Source organism: Microtus ochrogaster, chromosome 10, assembly GCF_000317375.1.
Source record: "Microtus ochrogaster isolate Prairie Vole_2 chromosome 10, MicOch1.0, whole genome shotgun sequence".
In the NCBI taxonomy this organism is placed as follows: Eukaryota; Metazoa; Chordata; class Mammalia; order Rodentia; family Cricetidae; genus Microtus; species Microtus ochrogaster.
This window is the reverse complement of record NC_022016.1, coordinates 50,213,787-50,226,885: the sequence shown is the minus strand read 5'-3', so window position 1 is coordinate 50,226,885 and position 13,099 is coordinate 50,213,787. Positions and strand designations below refer to the sequence as shown.

Sequence of the window (13,099 nt, the reverse complement as noted above, 5' to 3'; positions counted from 1 at the left end):
CACACACACACACACACACACACACACACGAGAGGATATAGTACAAATGAAAGACACACACACACATACACACACACGAGGATGTAGCACAATTGGAAGACAGACAGACAGGATCACACACAGAGGCATGAGGATGTAGCACAACTGGAAGAAAGAGACACAGACAGATACACATGCATACAGAGAGAGAGAGAGAGACAGAGGGAGGGAAGGAGGGAAGAAGAGAGAGAGACAGCGCATTAGAAGACAGACAGACACACATAAGTACAGAGAAGAGGGAGCACTGGAAGACAGACAGACAGACAGACACACAGACACACAGACACACACACACCCCAGTTCCTGCTGAGTGACCATATGGCTGAGCCTTAGAGTCAAGGCCAGAGAAAAGCTTGCCTCTCCCAGAGCCTGGCCCCTCCAGCTGGAGCACAGCAGGGAGACTGGTCAACTCTGCATCCCAGTCTGTGTCAGTGGGTGGCAATGATGCTCACAGGACTGACAGCTCTGTGGACAAAAAGTTGCTCGGTGTGGTGTTGCACTCTGTCATCTCAGCACTTGGGATGTGGAGGCAGGAGGATCAAGAGTTCAAGGCCAGTCTTGGTTACCTAACAAGTTTGAGGCCAACCTGGGCTACCTGAAGACCTTTTCTCAAATAAAAAGTCTTTAAACAGCTGGGCATGGTGGGACACGCCTTTAATTCCAGCACTCTAGAGGCAGAGTTAGGCAGATCTCTGAGTTCGAGACCAGCCTGATTTACAAGCAAGTTCTGGGACAGTCAGGGTTAATTCTTTAAACAAAACAAAACAAAAAAAGCTAAAAAAAAACAAAAAACAAAAAAACCCAGTACTGATTTGGGTAAGTTTAAGATACAGTGGTGAGTGAGACATTTTTACATCACCACCTAGTTTGGCCCTGCCTTAAAGTTTGCCTAAATCAAAGCTGAAAGTGGAAAGCCAGATCAAAGGGGTTGGGGGATGTCACAGGGTCTATCCTGTAGTCATTTCTGAGTAACAGCCCTAAGTGGGGCATTCCTGCGAGTCTGGGGATCACAGAGGAGGGTGCGGAGGTTCTGTGAGAGATGGATGCTGTGGTGGTTTGAATGGCTGGGTCTGGAGAAATAGCTCAGGGGCTGAAGAAATGGCTCAGCAGTGAAAAGCTTTGGGTGATCCTCTAGAGGGCCCCGAGTTCAATTCCCAGCAACCCCATGGCAGCTTACAACTGTCTGTAACTCTAGTTCCAAGGAATCCATGGCCCCAGGCATGCACATGGTGCATAGATATATGTATGTAGGCAAAATATCCATACACACAAAATAAATAATTTTTTTAAAAAAGAATAGGAATGGCCCTATAGACTCGCGTGTTGAATGCTTGATCCATAGGGAGTGGTTTACAGGAGGTGTCACTGTAGACACAGGCTTTAAAGTCCCATCCATGCTCAGGCTATGCCCAGTGTGGCACCCAGTCTCTTTCTGCTGCCTGCAGACCCAGAGGTAGAACTCTCATCTTCTCCAGTACTGTGTCTGTCTGCACGCTGCCATGTTTTCACTATGATGATAATGAACTAAACCTCTGAAGCTGTAAGGCAGCCCCAATTCAATGTTTTCCTTTGTAAGAGCTGCTGTGGTCATGGAGTCTCTTCACAGTGATAGAAACCCTGAGACAGATGCTAAGGTTGGGAGGAATCGGATACGCAGATACTGGCTTGTCCAGACCGGTGAATTCAAGAGCCAGTGCTCTCTGTCAGTGCCTGCTTGGGCTCAGGAAACCCGAATAGGAACCCATGGGCCGAGGGCAAGGATACCAGTACTCACGCTGCACCCAGTTCCCGCTCACTGGGCTGAGGAAGTTGGGGTAGAGGCCGAAGGGCTTGTCAATCTCCCTGAGGACCTTGCGGATTTTTCTGACCTGTGAGAAACACCAGGAGAAGTCACTTTCTGGAAGAAGCCACTCATTTCCCACTCTCAAGGAGGGAGCAAATGGTTCAGAGGTACACGGGTTGTGTGTGTGTTAAAGCTTTCCGGTGCCTGTGGGGAGGCCATGAAAGAACCGCAGGTTCTGTGCCCACACTCAGAGCATGATGGGGTGTGGCCAAGTGGGGGGGTGGGCCCACCACCCCTCCTGTTGACTGCTCTGCCCGGGACAGTCCTATCCTAGGCTGCCTGCCTAGGATACCTGGGATACCTAGGATACCACCCTGTGGACCATTCTGGGTGAGGAGTTAGGTGAGTTGCAGTGGCTATCTTGTAATCACTAAATTTCCCTCTTTAAGAAAAACGCGTAGCTCAGGCTGCCCTTGAACTCCTAATCTTCCTGCTTCCACTCTGAGTGCTAGGGTTACAGGCATGCCAACCGCACCCTATTTTTGAGTGCTTCGGAGCAATCCCGGGCCTCGTGCATCTTTGGCAAACACCGCTGTTGGAGCTCTATCCCCAGACCCAGCGGTGTGGCTGTGGTGAGCTAGGGCATAATACTCAGGTTTCTCTGGTCCCTTGGAGCTGTATTCCTTACCCTGCATGGGACAGCCATTGAGGATGACCCAGAAGATGAGCACATAGCGACATAGAGTTGAGGCTGGGCTTGCAGCCTTGGAGACAGCACACGGTGAGAGATGCAATTGAGAACTTTGTCTAGCCGTCTACTAGAACTGAACCCTCAGGGAGAGCAAGCCTCCAGGACCATACTGCTGCCTGCTCATGGATGAACTGGCACGGCAGGGCCGCTGGGAGGTGGAGCTGTCAGCCTTCCTATTCCTCAGAGGTTTCGCCTCACTGGCCCTCATGTCCCTTTAAGATCAGAGAGACCGTGAGAGGGCCAGGAAGATTCTGGGGCCTGACTTAGGCTTCCCTGTCCTGGTGGGGCCCAGGGAAGCAGCTGTATTAGCGACCCTGAGAAGATGCAGGGCGCTGTAAGAATTTGGGCCAATTTGTTGACTGCTAATAATCTCCTCAGTGGGAGGCGTGAGGAGGGGCTGAAAATAGCTCAAGTATGCAAATGGAGTGTGCAGAGGGACGGGGAGACTGGAGGTGCACCCCGCAGCTGGCTATGCTGATCTGCCCAGGGAAGAATAGGCTGGAAAGTTCCTGGCCCAGTTCTTGGCTGTATCATGGCTGGCTGTCCTTAGCAGGTCACTCGGCCTCTCTGGATTATTCCACCTTCTACCTCTCCGTTAGACAGGCCTGGCAGAACTCCCCACCCCCACCCCAGGCCTGCTGAAGCTTAAATAAAATATGCCCAGGACATGGCAAGGGTCAGTGTGCACTCATGGGACCCTTTCCTGAGCTGACCAGAGCTTCCCAGGGGAGCCCAGCTGGAAGGCCAAGAGAACAGAAAGCCTGGGCTGGGTAAAGGGTCAGAGAGCATGCATGGCATTGGGTGGTGGGAACCACAGCCCTGGACAGGTAAGGGTGGGAGGGAGAGGAGGTCAGAGGCACCAGCTGAGAAGGTGGGAAGCTTGTCCTGGTGGCGGCCCACGCGAGGACAGTGATGCTGAACCTGATGTTAAGGAGCACGGGGCTTCCTGCGAACGTGCCAACTCTGGAGCCGGGGCAGGCAAAGGCCAGGAACCCATTTCCTTCCAGCTGTGTGGGTGGTGGTAGGGAATATGGTCTGAGGGCAGCTGGTGACATGACACAGAGCCACCAGGTAGAGGTGTGAAGTCATCTCAGAGACAGCAGCACCCCAAATTCTGTTCTCAGGGGGCTACACTGCCTTCCTTTGGATCCAGGATTAGATCTGAACCCAGACATTTCCTTGGCCATAGCCCTTTCAGAGAGCTTCCCAGGGCCCAGGATGGACAGTTGTCAGAACTGGGCAGTGATCTGGATGTTACTTCTCAGCACCCATGTAGCCTTGGGCAGCCAAGAAGAGAGATAAGGAACCATTCTGCCAGCCTGCTGCCAGCCTGAGCCAGACAGGCACCTGGGAGGGAAAGGGAGGCAGATCTCACACACACAGAAAAGCAAAATGTCCCTGGAAAGGGTACGCGTGCACAACACCGCCTGTTCCTGCCAGTACGAGGAGCCTGGCTCAGTCGCAGTCTCCAGATTTCACAGTTCACAGCTCTGCACCAGTCAATGAGCCAGCACACACCTCCCTGGCAGACCTGGGGGCTTCTGTCCCTCGCCCCTGCAACCTGCCATTGAGCACAGTTGGTTCCTCTACCAGCAACCACTAGGAGAGTGGTAACTGAGGGTCCTGCACACCCTGACTGCAGACACTCGCCCTCCGCCCCTCTGCCCCCCTGCTGGGGTGTGTGCCCCCCTGCTGGAGTGCAGGATGCTCGCCCTCTGCCCCTCTGCTGAGGTGTGGGATGCTCGCCCTCTGCCCCCCTGCAGGAGTGTGGGATGCTCACCCTCCACCCCTCTGCTGGGGTATGGGATACTTGCCCTCTGCCTCTCTGCTGGGGTATGGGATGCCTATCTGGGGAGAGAACAGGGGAGAGCTTACCTTTTCTGCAAAGACCCGGTTGCCAGAGACTTCAGTGAGGTGCAAAAATTCCAAGTGCAGGGATCCGAACTCAGCCAGGATGCTGCTGCTGCCCGCGGTGGCCCAGCCCCAGTTACCACTGAAAAGACATCAGCTGCGTCATCCTGCTGGCTTCTTGGCTGAGAGGAGCAGTGGCTATGGTAGGGGATGATGCCTCCTGGGTGCCAGACACCTCAGTTTATCCTCCTGGGCCCCACTATGTGGATGGCACTGGGGCAGGTGAGGGGACGGAACTTACTGAAGGGGGTCTGAGGCTGCGCCACAGTCTATGTCCCTACTAAGCGGCCTCTATAACGTTTGGGACTCAAGGCATGACACACAGTTATTTCACACAGTGAAATCTGCAGGTGATGCTGACAGTGTGGTCAGGAGCCACAAAGGCCCCACAGGACACACAGTGGTCATCTGTAGGCTTGCAGAGGGCAGTTCCAAGCAGGGATCCCCCTCCCCAAGGCAAACACATACACTTTTGCCTTTCTCCCTATCCAAGGTCATAGAATAGCCCTAGACTTGAGTTTCCTGGGACCTACAAGGTGTGACCACAGCCCTACAACTGCTGGACCCAAGGAAGCTGGGGCTTAGAAGTAGAAGAAGTGGGGCCCCCAGAGCTTGGGCTAGTGCCCCATGAGACTGTGCCTCTCATGGGCGCATCAGTTACATTTTCTTCTCTGTGCTTGCACAGGTAGCCACTTCGGGGAGCAGTGCTCTAAGATTAAAGCTCAGAGTCAGCACACACGTTAGCCCCCCACTTTCCCATCTAGAGACAAAGACTCTGGCCCATAGTCAGGTACCTCCTGCCGGGAGTTACCAGTCTGGGCAGCAGCTGGGCCCAAAGGAAGCTGAACTGAGCCAGCCCTGGGGGAGGCCACCACCTGCATCACTCTGGCCCGAGAGGGGGCGCTTTCCAGACCTCCCACCTGCTGCACCCTGAAACTAGAAGATGTAGGGCCCAGCACCGCTCAGCTGGCACCCTCAGGCAGGTCCCTGTGTGCTGCAGTTCCCATCTCTGCATAAGGGAATGAGGACAACTGCCCTTGCCTCCCCGCCTGGTGCTTCTGTGGGGACTCGGGACTGAATAAGGAGGGTGGGAGGCAAGAGGCTCCCTCTCCATGTGTCTCAGATTCCATACACATACCCCAGTTACTTTCCCAGGGGCTACTTAGGACTCCAGGGGGACAGACATTCTGTAGAGAGTTAGTGTAAGACGGGGTGAGGATGGGCCAGGTGCAGGTTGTGGGGTGGCTGTGTTGCCTTTGGGTGGCCCCCCTGCCCTCCCTACTGCCTAGGAAGCGGCTGCTATTCATCTGTCTCCAGCACTTGGGAAGGCAGTGGGGGGCGGGGAGGTGCCTGGGGACCACACTTCCGCTGGTGCAGGCCGGAGGCCTCACTGTCTACCCTGAGCTCTGCTCTTGCTCAGCATGGGTCTCCCTGAAAAGCCGCGGAACTGAGGGGAGAGCCAGCTCCCGGAAGCCGATAGGGGCGATAGGGCGGTGACTTCCATCTCTGCAGAGACTGCCACAGCCCTCGTCCTGTCCAGGGAGTGGTTTCATCTTCTACCTGGAGCTCACAGGCGTGGTTAGCCCCAGCACCCAAAGGAGGAAACCGTGCTTGTCAAGGGAATGATGTGTGTGTTATAACCAGAGCCCGCAGGAGGTGGAACTCCAGCCTGGGCTTTCTTCCTCCAGCTGGGGAGCTCAGAGGTCTTCCTGGGTGATATCGACTGATGTTTCATAAGTTAAAAATAAAAAAGCCCCAGCCCCCCAGTTAGCTTTCTTCTTTCTAGACAACATCTCACTATGCAACCCTGGATGTTCTGGGACTCACTGTGTAGACTAGACTGGCCTTGAACTCACAGAGATCCACCTGCCTCTGCCTCCCCTGGGATGAAAGGTGTGCGCCACCACTCCCCCGTCTTCCCGATGAAAGGTATGCACCACCACTCCCCCGTCTTCCCGATGAAAGGTGTGCACCACCACTCCCCCGTCTTCCCGATGAAAGGTGTGCGCCACCACTCCCCCGTCTTCCCGATAGGTTTTGTCCTCATTGTCCACCACGTGGGCCTCTCTGTCCTCTCTCCTGCCCCTCACAGTCACTTCAGAAGCGTGGGGTGTTCTGGCAGTCTCTGCCTGGCTTCCTCTGTGTCCCTACGACCATGCGGCGTCCTCAGGAGAGCCCCACCTCCCCCTTTGATCAGCTTCCTCCTTCACTTAAACCCAGACACTCAGCTTCACAGAGCTATTGTGAGGCATTCATCAAGCATGTGACTGTCATTTTTATCAGCATGTAATTATGCATATGTAAAGTGACAATAAACTTCTAATAGGAGCCAGGTGGCTTTGGTGGCTTCCTTCACCGCCACCTCCAACTCTATAGCAGATACTGTGATCTTCATTTCATAGGTGGGAATACTTGGGCTCAGAGAGGGGGAGACACTTTCTCAAGGTCACACAGCCAGTGATAGAACTGAATCCAAATCCTAGGTACTAGATGCACCCATAGCATGCATGCTGAGCGGCATCCTGGAAGGAGGGGGTCCTTCCACCAGCTCTGTGAGCCGATGGACAGCAGTAAGAGCTGCCCTGCTCTCCTCTCCCCTACCTAGGGGTGTTGCTCCACAGTACCCCTTGCTACCTGGCTAAACCTCCTGTGTACGGTGCAATTGTTAGAGCAGAGCTCAAAGCCTACCTTTATTTGGTTGCTGTGTGACCTCGGGAATGTTATTGCACTTCTCTGAGCCTCATTTTCTTCCTTGGCGAAATGGTGCCTGGCTCACTGTGTGCTCCAAAGCTGTTAGGCATTGTGTAGGTGTGTATAGGCATTGTGTAGGTGTATATAGGCATTGTGCAGGTGTGTATAGGCATTGTGTAGGTGTATATAGGCATTGTGTAGGTGTGTATAGGCATGTTCAGAGGGAGCACATCCGCACGAACATACATTTGCACGAGTCCATGAGTGGATTTGAGAATAGCCTGTCAGTGGCCAACTTGAGTGTCTGAGACCTTACTAGTGGCATGGAAAGGAGTGTTTTGGGTAGGTGTGTACGTGTATGCTCACACTTAATGCACATGTGCACACCAGTGACAGACTGATTCAGTCTGAGGTCCCTGGATTGGCCACAATCACTGCCTCAGATAGCCCAGTGGTCACTGCAGGCCCCAGCTGGCCCTGCCCCTCCTATGATGCCCTCTGTACAGAGATGAGCGCTCCCCCCCACACTGGGCAGTGTCGCGCACCTCCACACTGGGCAATGTCGCGCACCGCGTGTCGCACACCCCCACACTGGGCAGTGTCGCGCACCTCCACACTGGGCATTGTCGCGCACCTTCACACTGGGCAGTGTCGCGCACCTCCACACTGGGCAGTGTCGCGCACCGCGTGTGTCGCGCACCTCCACACTGGGCAATGTCGCGCACCGCGTGTGTCGCACACCCCCACACTGGGCAATGTCGCACACCCCCACACTGGGCAGTGTCGCGCACCTCCACACTGGGCAGTGTCGCGCACCTCCACACTGGGCAGTGTCGCGCACCTTCACACTGGGCAGTGTTGCGCACCTTCACACTGGGCAGTGTCGCGCACCTTCACACTGGGCAGTGTCGCGCACCGCGTGTGTCGCACACCCCCACACTGGGCAGTGTCGCGCACCTCCACACTGGGCAGTGTGGCGCACCTTGCCCCCTAGCTGCCCGGAACCAGGCCTGCTGAACACTAGAGCAGCAGCAGATATCTCCCGCCCTCTACCAGGTCATCTCGGCGGCGCGTTCGCAGTAGCACGTGGCCACCGTGTCCTCGCTACCCTCCCGTTTTTAGCAGTCACTTCTTTCCCAGAATATGAAAGCAAGCGATGCCAGGAAGAATATGCGCGTGCTGCGTATCTCGATGGCGAGCATGCAGCCTAAAAATATCCATGCCTGAGCCAGGATCCTAGAGTCTGTGGCACCAGCTCCATGGGGCCACAGGTGAGACAGCAGGCTAGGGCTGCAGCAGAGGAATGGACCCTGAGGGGTGTGCCCAGACCCCGCGTGAGGATGTGGGTCACTTCTGTCTTGATTCTCAGGATCGGTGTTTGTGGAAGGCACAGGTCTATGTGCAATCCTCTGAGGCATTGAATCTGGGGTGGAGGAGGACTTCCCTCAGCCCTCATGGCTTCCCTGGCTTCTGTGGAGCTTCAGTGAGGACACCGGGGCAGTTTCCCACCAGGAGGCAGGTGAAAGGAGCACTGGCTTGGGGGACATGGAGGGCAAAGCTACCAAGGCCACAAGACAAGAGGGAGGGTGGAGACGAGCAGAAGCTGGGTTGGTTCCCCTCCCAGGCGCCTGGCCAGCACTCCCGTGAGGTACCCCACGTGGGGGCTCAGGCAGGTCAGGGAGCATGAATTTCCCCAGCCCTTCTCCCAGCTCAGGTATGCCACACATGGCCCACAGAGCTGCAGGTGTCTGGGGACATGGCCCTATACCTCTGTGTCTGCTTCACCTAGCTCAGAGTCAGGGCTCTGATCTCACAAGGAGAATGCTCTACCTGGAGGCGCTGAGCCCTGCCTCTGAAGGTGGGAGCCAACCCCGGAGACTCTGAGTCAACAGTGAGGGGGCTATATGCAGAGGAATAAATGTCCCCTCCCCAAGGAAGGTCAGGCCTGGGTGGCCCAAACCCTAGACTTGGTAACCAATAACTGTCCAGAACAGTACTTAGCAAAGACCAGTTCTCACTATGCATAAAATAGGAACTGTGCTTTTCTCATACCTCAGCCCCAATGTCTGTAAAAATGTAAGTCAGACAAAAGTGACTCCCGAGGACTCCATTCTGTCCACCCTCGGGACCCACAGATGCCACCGGTTTACAAGGGGCACCTCACCTTTTGAAGTTCACGACGCCCTTGGGGATGCCTGTGGGTGTATTGAAGGCAGGCAGCAGTTTCTCACCCAACTTGATGGCCTTTACTCGGAACACCTGCCGAGAAAGGTCAAAGGGCACTGAGTTTGTTTTTGGGGGAGTCAACACTAGGGTAAAGGATTGGGAAGAGGCCCGGTGTCAGGTTCTACAGCCAGACAGCCTGGATGCAAGGTCAGGCTCCCAGATTGCTGGCTTTATAGTCACAGACCAGGTATTTCTCTCTGTCAATGTCTATGTTCATAACATGCCAGTGTCGCCCCTCAGATGGTAGGGGGACCTTGGGAAGAGGAGGTGAAAGCAATCAGCATCACCTTCAGGTCCAGAGTCAGACCCCACTGAGGAGGACGCTATCAGCATCAGCACCACCCTTCGAGGAGCTGTGGGATGGTGCATGCTGAATGGTGCAGCCTGGACCTGGAGCGACCCTAGAGGTCTGTGTGTTGAAGGCTTGATCACCAGGCTTGTTACTACTGGAAGATGGTAGAACCTTTAAAAGCTAGAACCTAGTGAGAGGAGGTAAGTCACCGGTGGGGGGAGGTGGGGACATTGGGCTTCCCCCTCGCTCTCTGTTGCTTCCTGGTCTTGCTTCCATCTCATGATCCTGCCATGATGTTCTGGACCACTACGGAACCAAAGAAGTATGGTCTGAGACCACTGTAAATGTGAGCCCAGTCGAGACCACTGAAACTGTGAGCTCAGTAGAACACTTTCTTTTTGTAAGTTGACTATCTCAGGCATTTTATTCCATGAGGAGAGCTAATTAATACAACAAGAGGGAAACAGTCTATTTGGACAGGGCAAATACAGCACTGGACTAGGAGCCCAGACCAAACTATTCTCCAGATTCCAGAAGCTTCTACCTTCTGGATGACAGCTTCCCCATGAGATGGCAGGGCAAGGGCCTTTCTTTGGTACTCTGAGGCCACTCAGTTGTTTCCATTTTACAGACAGGGAATGGAGGGCGAGGGTGAATGGGTTGTTCTAAACCCTCCACGTGATGGCTAAGGAGCCATAATGAGATTCCAGCTCAGGGTCCCCAAGCAAGGTTCCAAGTTCCACAAACTGTTCCTTTGAAATTCCAGACTGACGCAGAAGGATGTGTGACCGTATGACTAGCAGTGTCGCTAGTAACCATTGCCTCCTAAAGGACCAGCATGCTGACTCAGTGTGTAAGGGCACTTGCTGCTTGAGGACTTGAATTTGATCCCTAAGACCTCCACATGTGCACCATGACACACGTGTGTGCATACATCCACAAAACAAACGGAAAAAAATGTAATAAATCCCATTTATTCTTAGGAGATAAATAATTGAGAGTGTTGTGAAGGATTTTATATTACGGTTGCTTATACCAGCATTGCCTAAAATAGACTGCGGTGCACCGAGTGACTGAGAAGAGGTTCAGCTCTGGCTTCCACGCAGTGTAATGTCACCTATGACATAGGAAAACACGCCAAAACAGTAGAACTCAGTTTAAAATGTGTTTACATGTGGACGCATGGAAAAAGGAAATACACCAAAATGTTAGCAGTGTCCTCTCACAAGGGTTAACCCATGGATGGTATTTATTCCTTCTTTTTATTTATGGGTGCTTTTTATGTAATCATTTTTATTTTGAAAGGGTTTTGCTGTGTTGCCCAGGCTGGTTTTGAATGTCTATGCTCTAGTAATCCTCCTGCCTCAGCCTCCTGAGCAGTTTGGATTACAGGTATTCATGACCATGCTCAGCCTATGTAATTTTACAATAGGACTGGGGAGATAGCTTGGTGGGTAAGGGCACTCATCCTGCAAGCATGAGGACCTGAGTTCGGATCCCCCGCACCCACATGAAAAGTTGGCTGTGGTGTGGCTCCTGGAACCTCAGCACCGGGCATGGCAGGGGGAGGTGGTGCTCCCTGGCCAGGCAGCCTAGTCTAAACGGCAAACTTAAGGTTCAGTAAGAGACATCTGGCTCCGGTCTCCCAGTTTGTGTGTGCGGGCACCCACCCACATGCATGACAAACATCACACACACACACACACACACGCACACGCACACACACACACACATGCACACAACAGACCTAGAACACAGTTGGACTCCATAGTCAACAAACTGCAGACCGGAAAAAAGAAAACAAAACTGGCCGTGATGGGGAACACCTGTAATCCTGGCACCAAGGCAAGAGAAACATTTGAAGCAGGGAATTTGAGGCCAGTGTGGGCTACTCCTTGGAGGGAGGGGTAGAAGGCATATCTGTGTCACAGGATTCTTATTCCTAGAGGAGGGAGGGAGCAGAACACAGCCTCTACTGCTGGGCATCCTAAGGACTTGGAGAGGATGAACGGAAGCTCTCTGCAAATAGCACACTATTTCAGGGAAGGGCTGGAGCATTCCTGGAATTCGAGATCCATAAGGTGTCATGGGCCTAGTCACCATGGATACCTAGAGAGGATCATAAATGCCATTTAAGAGATGGGATGCAGCTCTGCTGACTCAGTTTCCTGACCTTCCTAACAACGCGCCAGCAACACAAATCTGCTGAATGAGGGGCTGGGAGAAGGAGCTGGTGGAGTTAGGACTCGAGGCCATGGGTCTCCCATTCCACAGAATAGAACGCAAACAAACAACAAAAGTTCCAGGAGGCAGCTGCTAGAGGCTTCCAAACTCTGAGCGGTAAATGGGTTTGAGGCCTCTGAGGGTACACAGCCTTGCTAAGGAAGAGGAGAGGGAGTGGCAGGCTGAGGACACTGTCCAGTCCTGTCGGTGAGTCCTGGAAGTATAGACGTTGGGAGCTGGTCTAGAAACCAAGGGCACCTGTCACCTGGAGCTGCAGGCTCTGCCTTGTGTGTCTGCTGCAGTGCTCCAGGTTGGAAGCCACCGGCTTAGTGACAGAAAGGACTTGATCTCATGTAGGCTTTGGATCTCTTTGCCCATCCAGAAGATTGCTGGTGGTGAACGGAACCCACCCAGAGGTGCGGCCCAGGCATCTGAATGGCTTCCTGAGACCCTGAGGAGGCTGACCTAGGATCTTCATGTCTCTCCTGTGCACTGTCCTTAGGAGGCCTTGCTGTAGCTGTCACAGACGGTCCCAGTGGTGCTGGGGAGGGACTGGGCAAGCATGTATGTTCTCAAGTGAAACATGGGTCCACTCTGCCATCTTGAGAGGGAGTGGGGGAGGGGCTGTGGCTGCAGCCCTCTAACATCTATAACAGCTCCCAGGGAAGGGCCCTACTAAGGCAGAGACAGCTGAGCTTCAGAGCGGCTGCTGGGGACTTTCTCTAGGACACCCGGTGTCTGTCCACATAGGGATGTGGGTTCAGTGGTCACAGTTCTGATCGGAGAGGAACAGGAGTTTGATTCTGTAGGGCAGAAAACACAGGGAGCCAAGGGCCCAGCACACAGCCTCCCATGTCACTGTGTGATCTTCATTGAGCCCCGCACTGTCTGAGCTTCAGTTTACCCCCTCTTCACAGTAGAATGATGGGGTGTGTCCATTGCAGAGTTTTTGGGAAAGAAGAAGCTTATATGTGATATGCTTCTAAACTGTGGGATGCTGTCCCAACACCCCCAGGACCAGCTCTGTCACCTTTTTAAAAAATATTTTATTATTTTATGTGTGCAGGTAGTTTGGTCATGCGCATGTATGTCTGTGTACCATATGTGTACGGTGCACATGTATGTCTGTGCACCATATGTGCGCGGTGCACATGTATGTCTGTGCACCATATGTGCGCGGTGC

General features: G+C 53.7%; 1 protein-coding gene across 1 annotated transcript in view; it reads right to left on the bottom strand.

Moving 5' to 3' along the window:
* Man1c1 (mannosidase alpha class 1C member 1) overlaps positions 1–13,099 on the bottom strand; it is a 150,316-nt gene that overhangs the window by 16,624 nt on the left and 120,593 nt on the right. The window contains exons 5-7 of the mRNA XM_005353065.3: positions 9,340–9,434; positions 4,449–4,566; positions 1,814–1,907 (exon numbers count right to left, since the gene is read on the bottom strand). Coding sequence (XP_005353122.1) covers positions 1,814–1,907; positions 4,449–4,566; positions 9,340–9,434 — 307 coding nt within the window. The remainder of the gene's footprint in view (positions 1–1,813; positions 1,908–4,448; positions 4,567–9,339; positions 9,435–13,099) is intronic.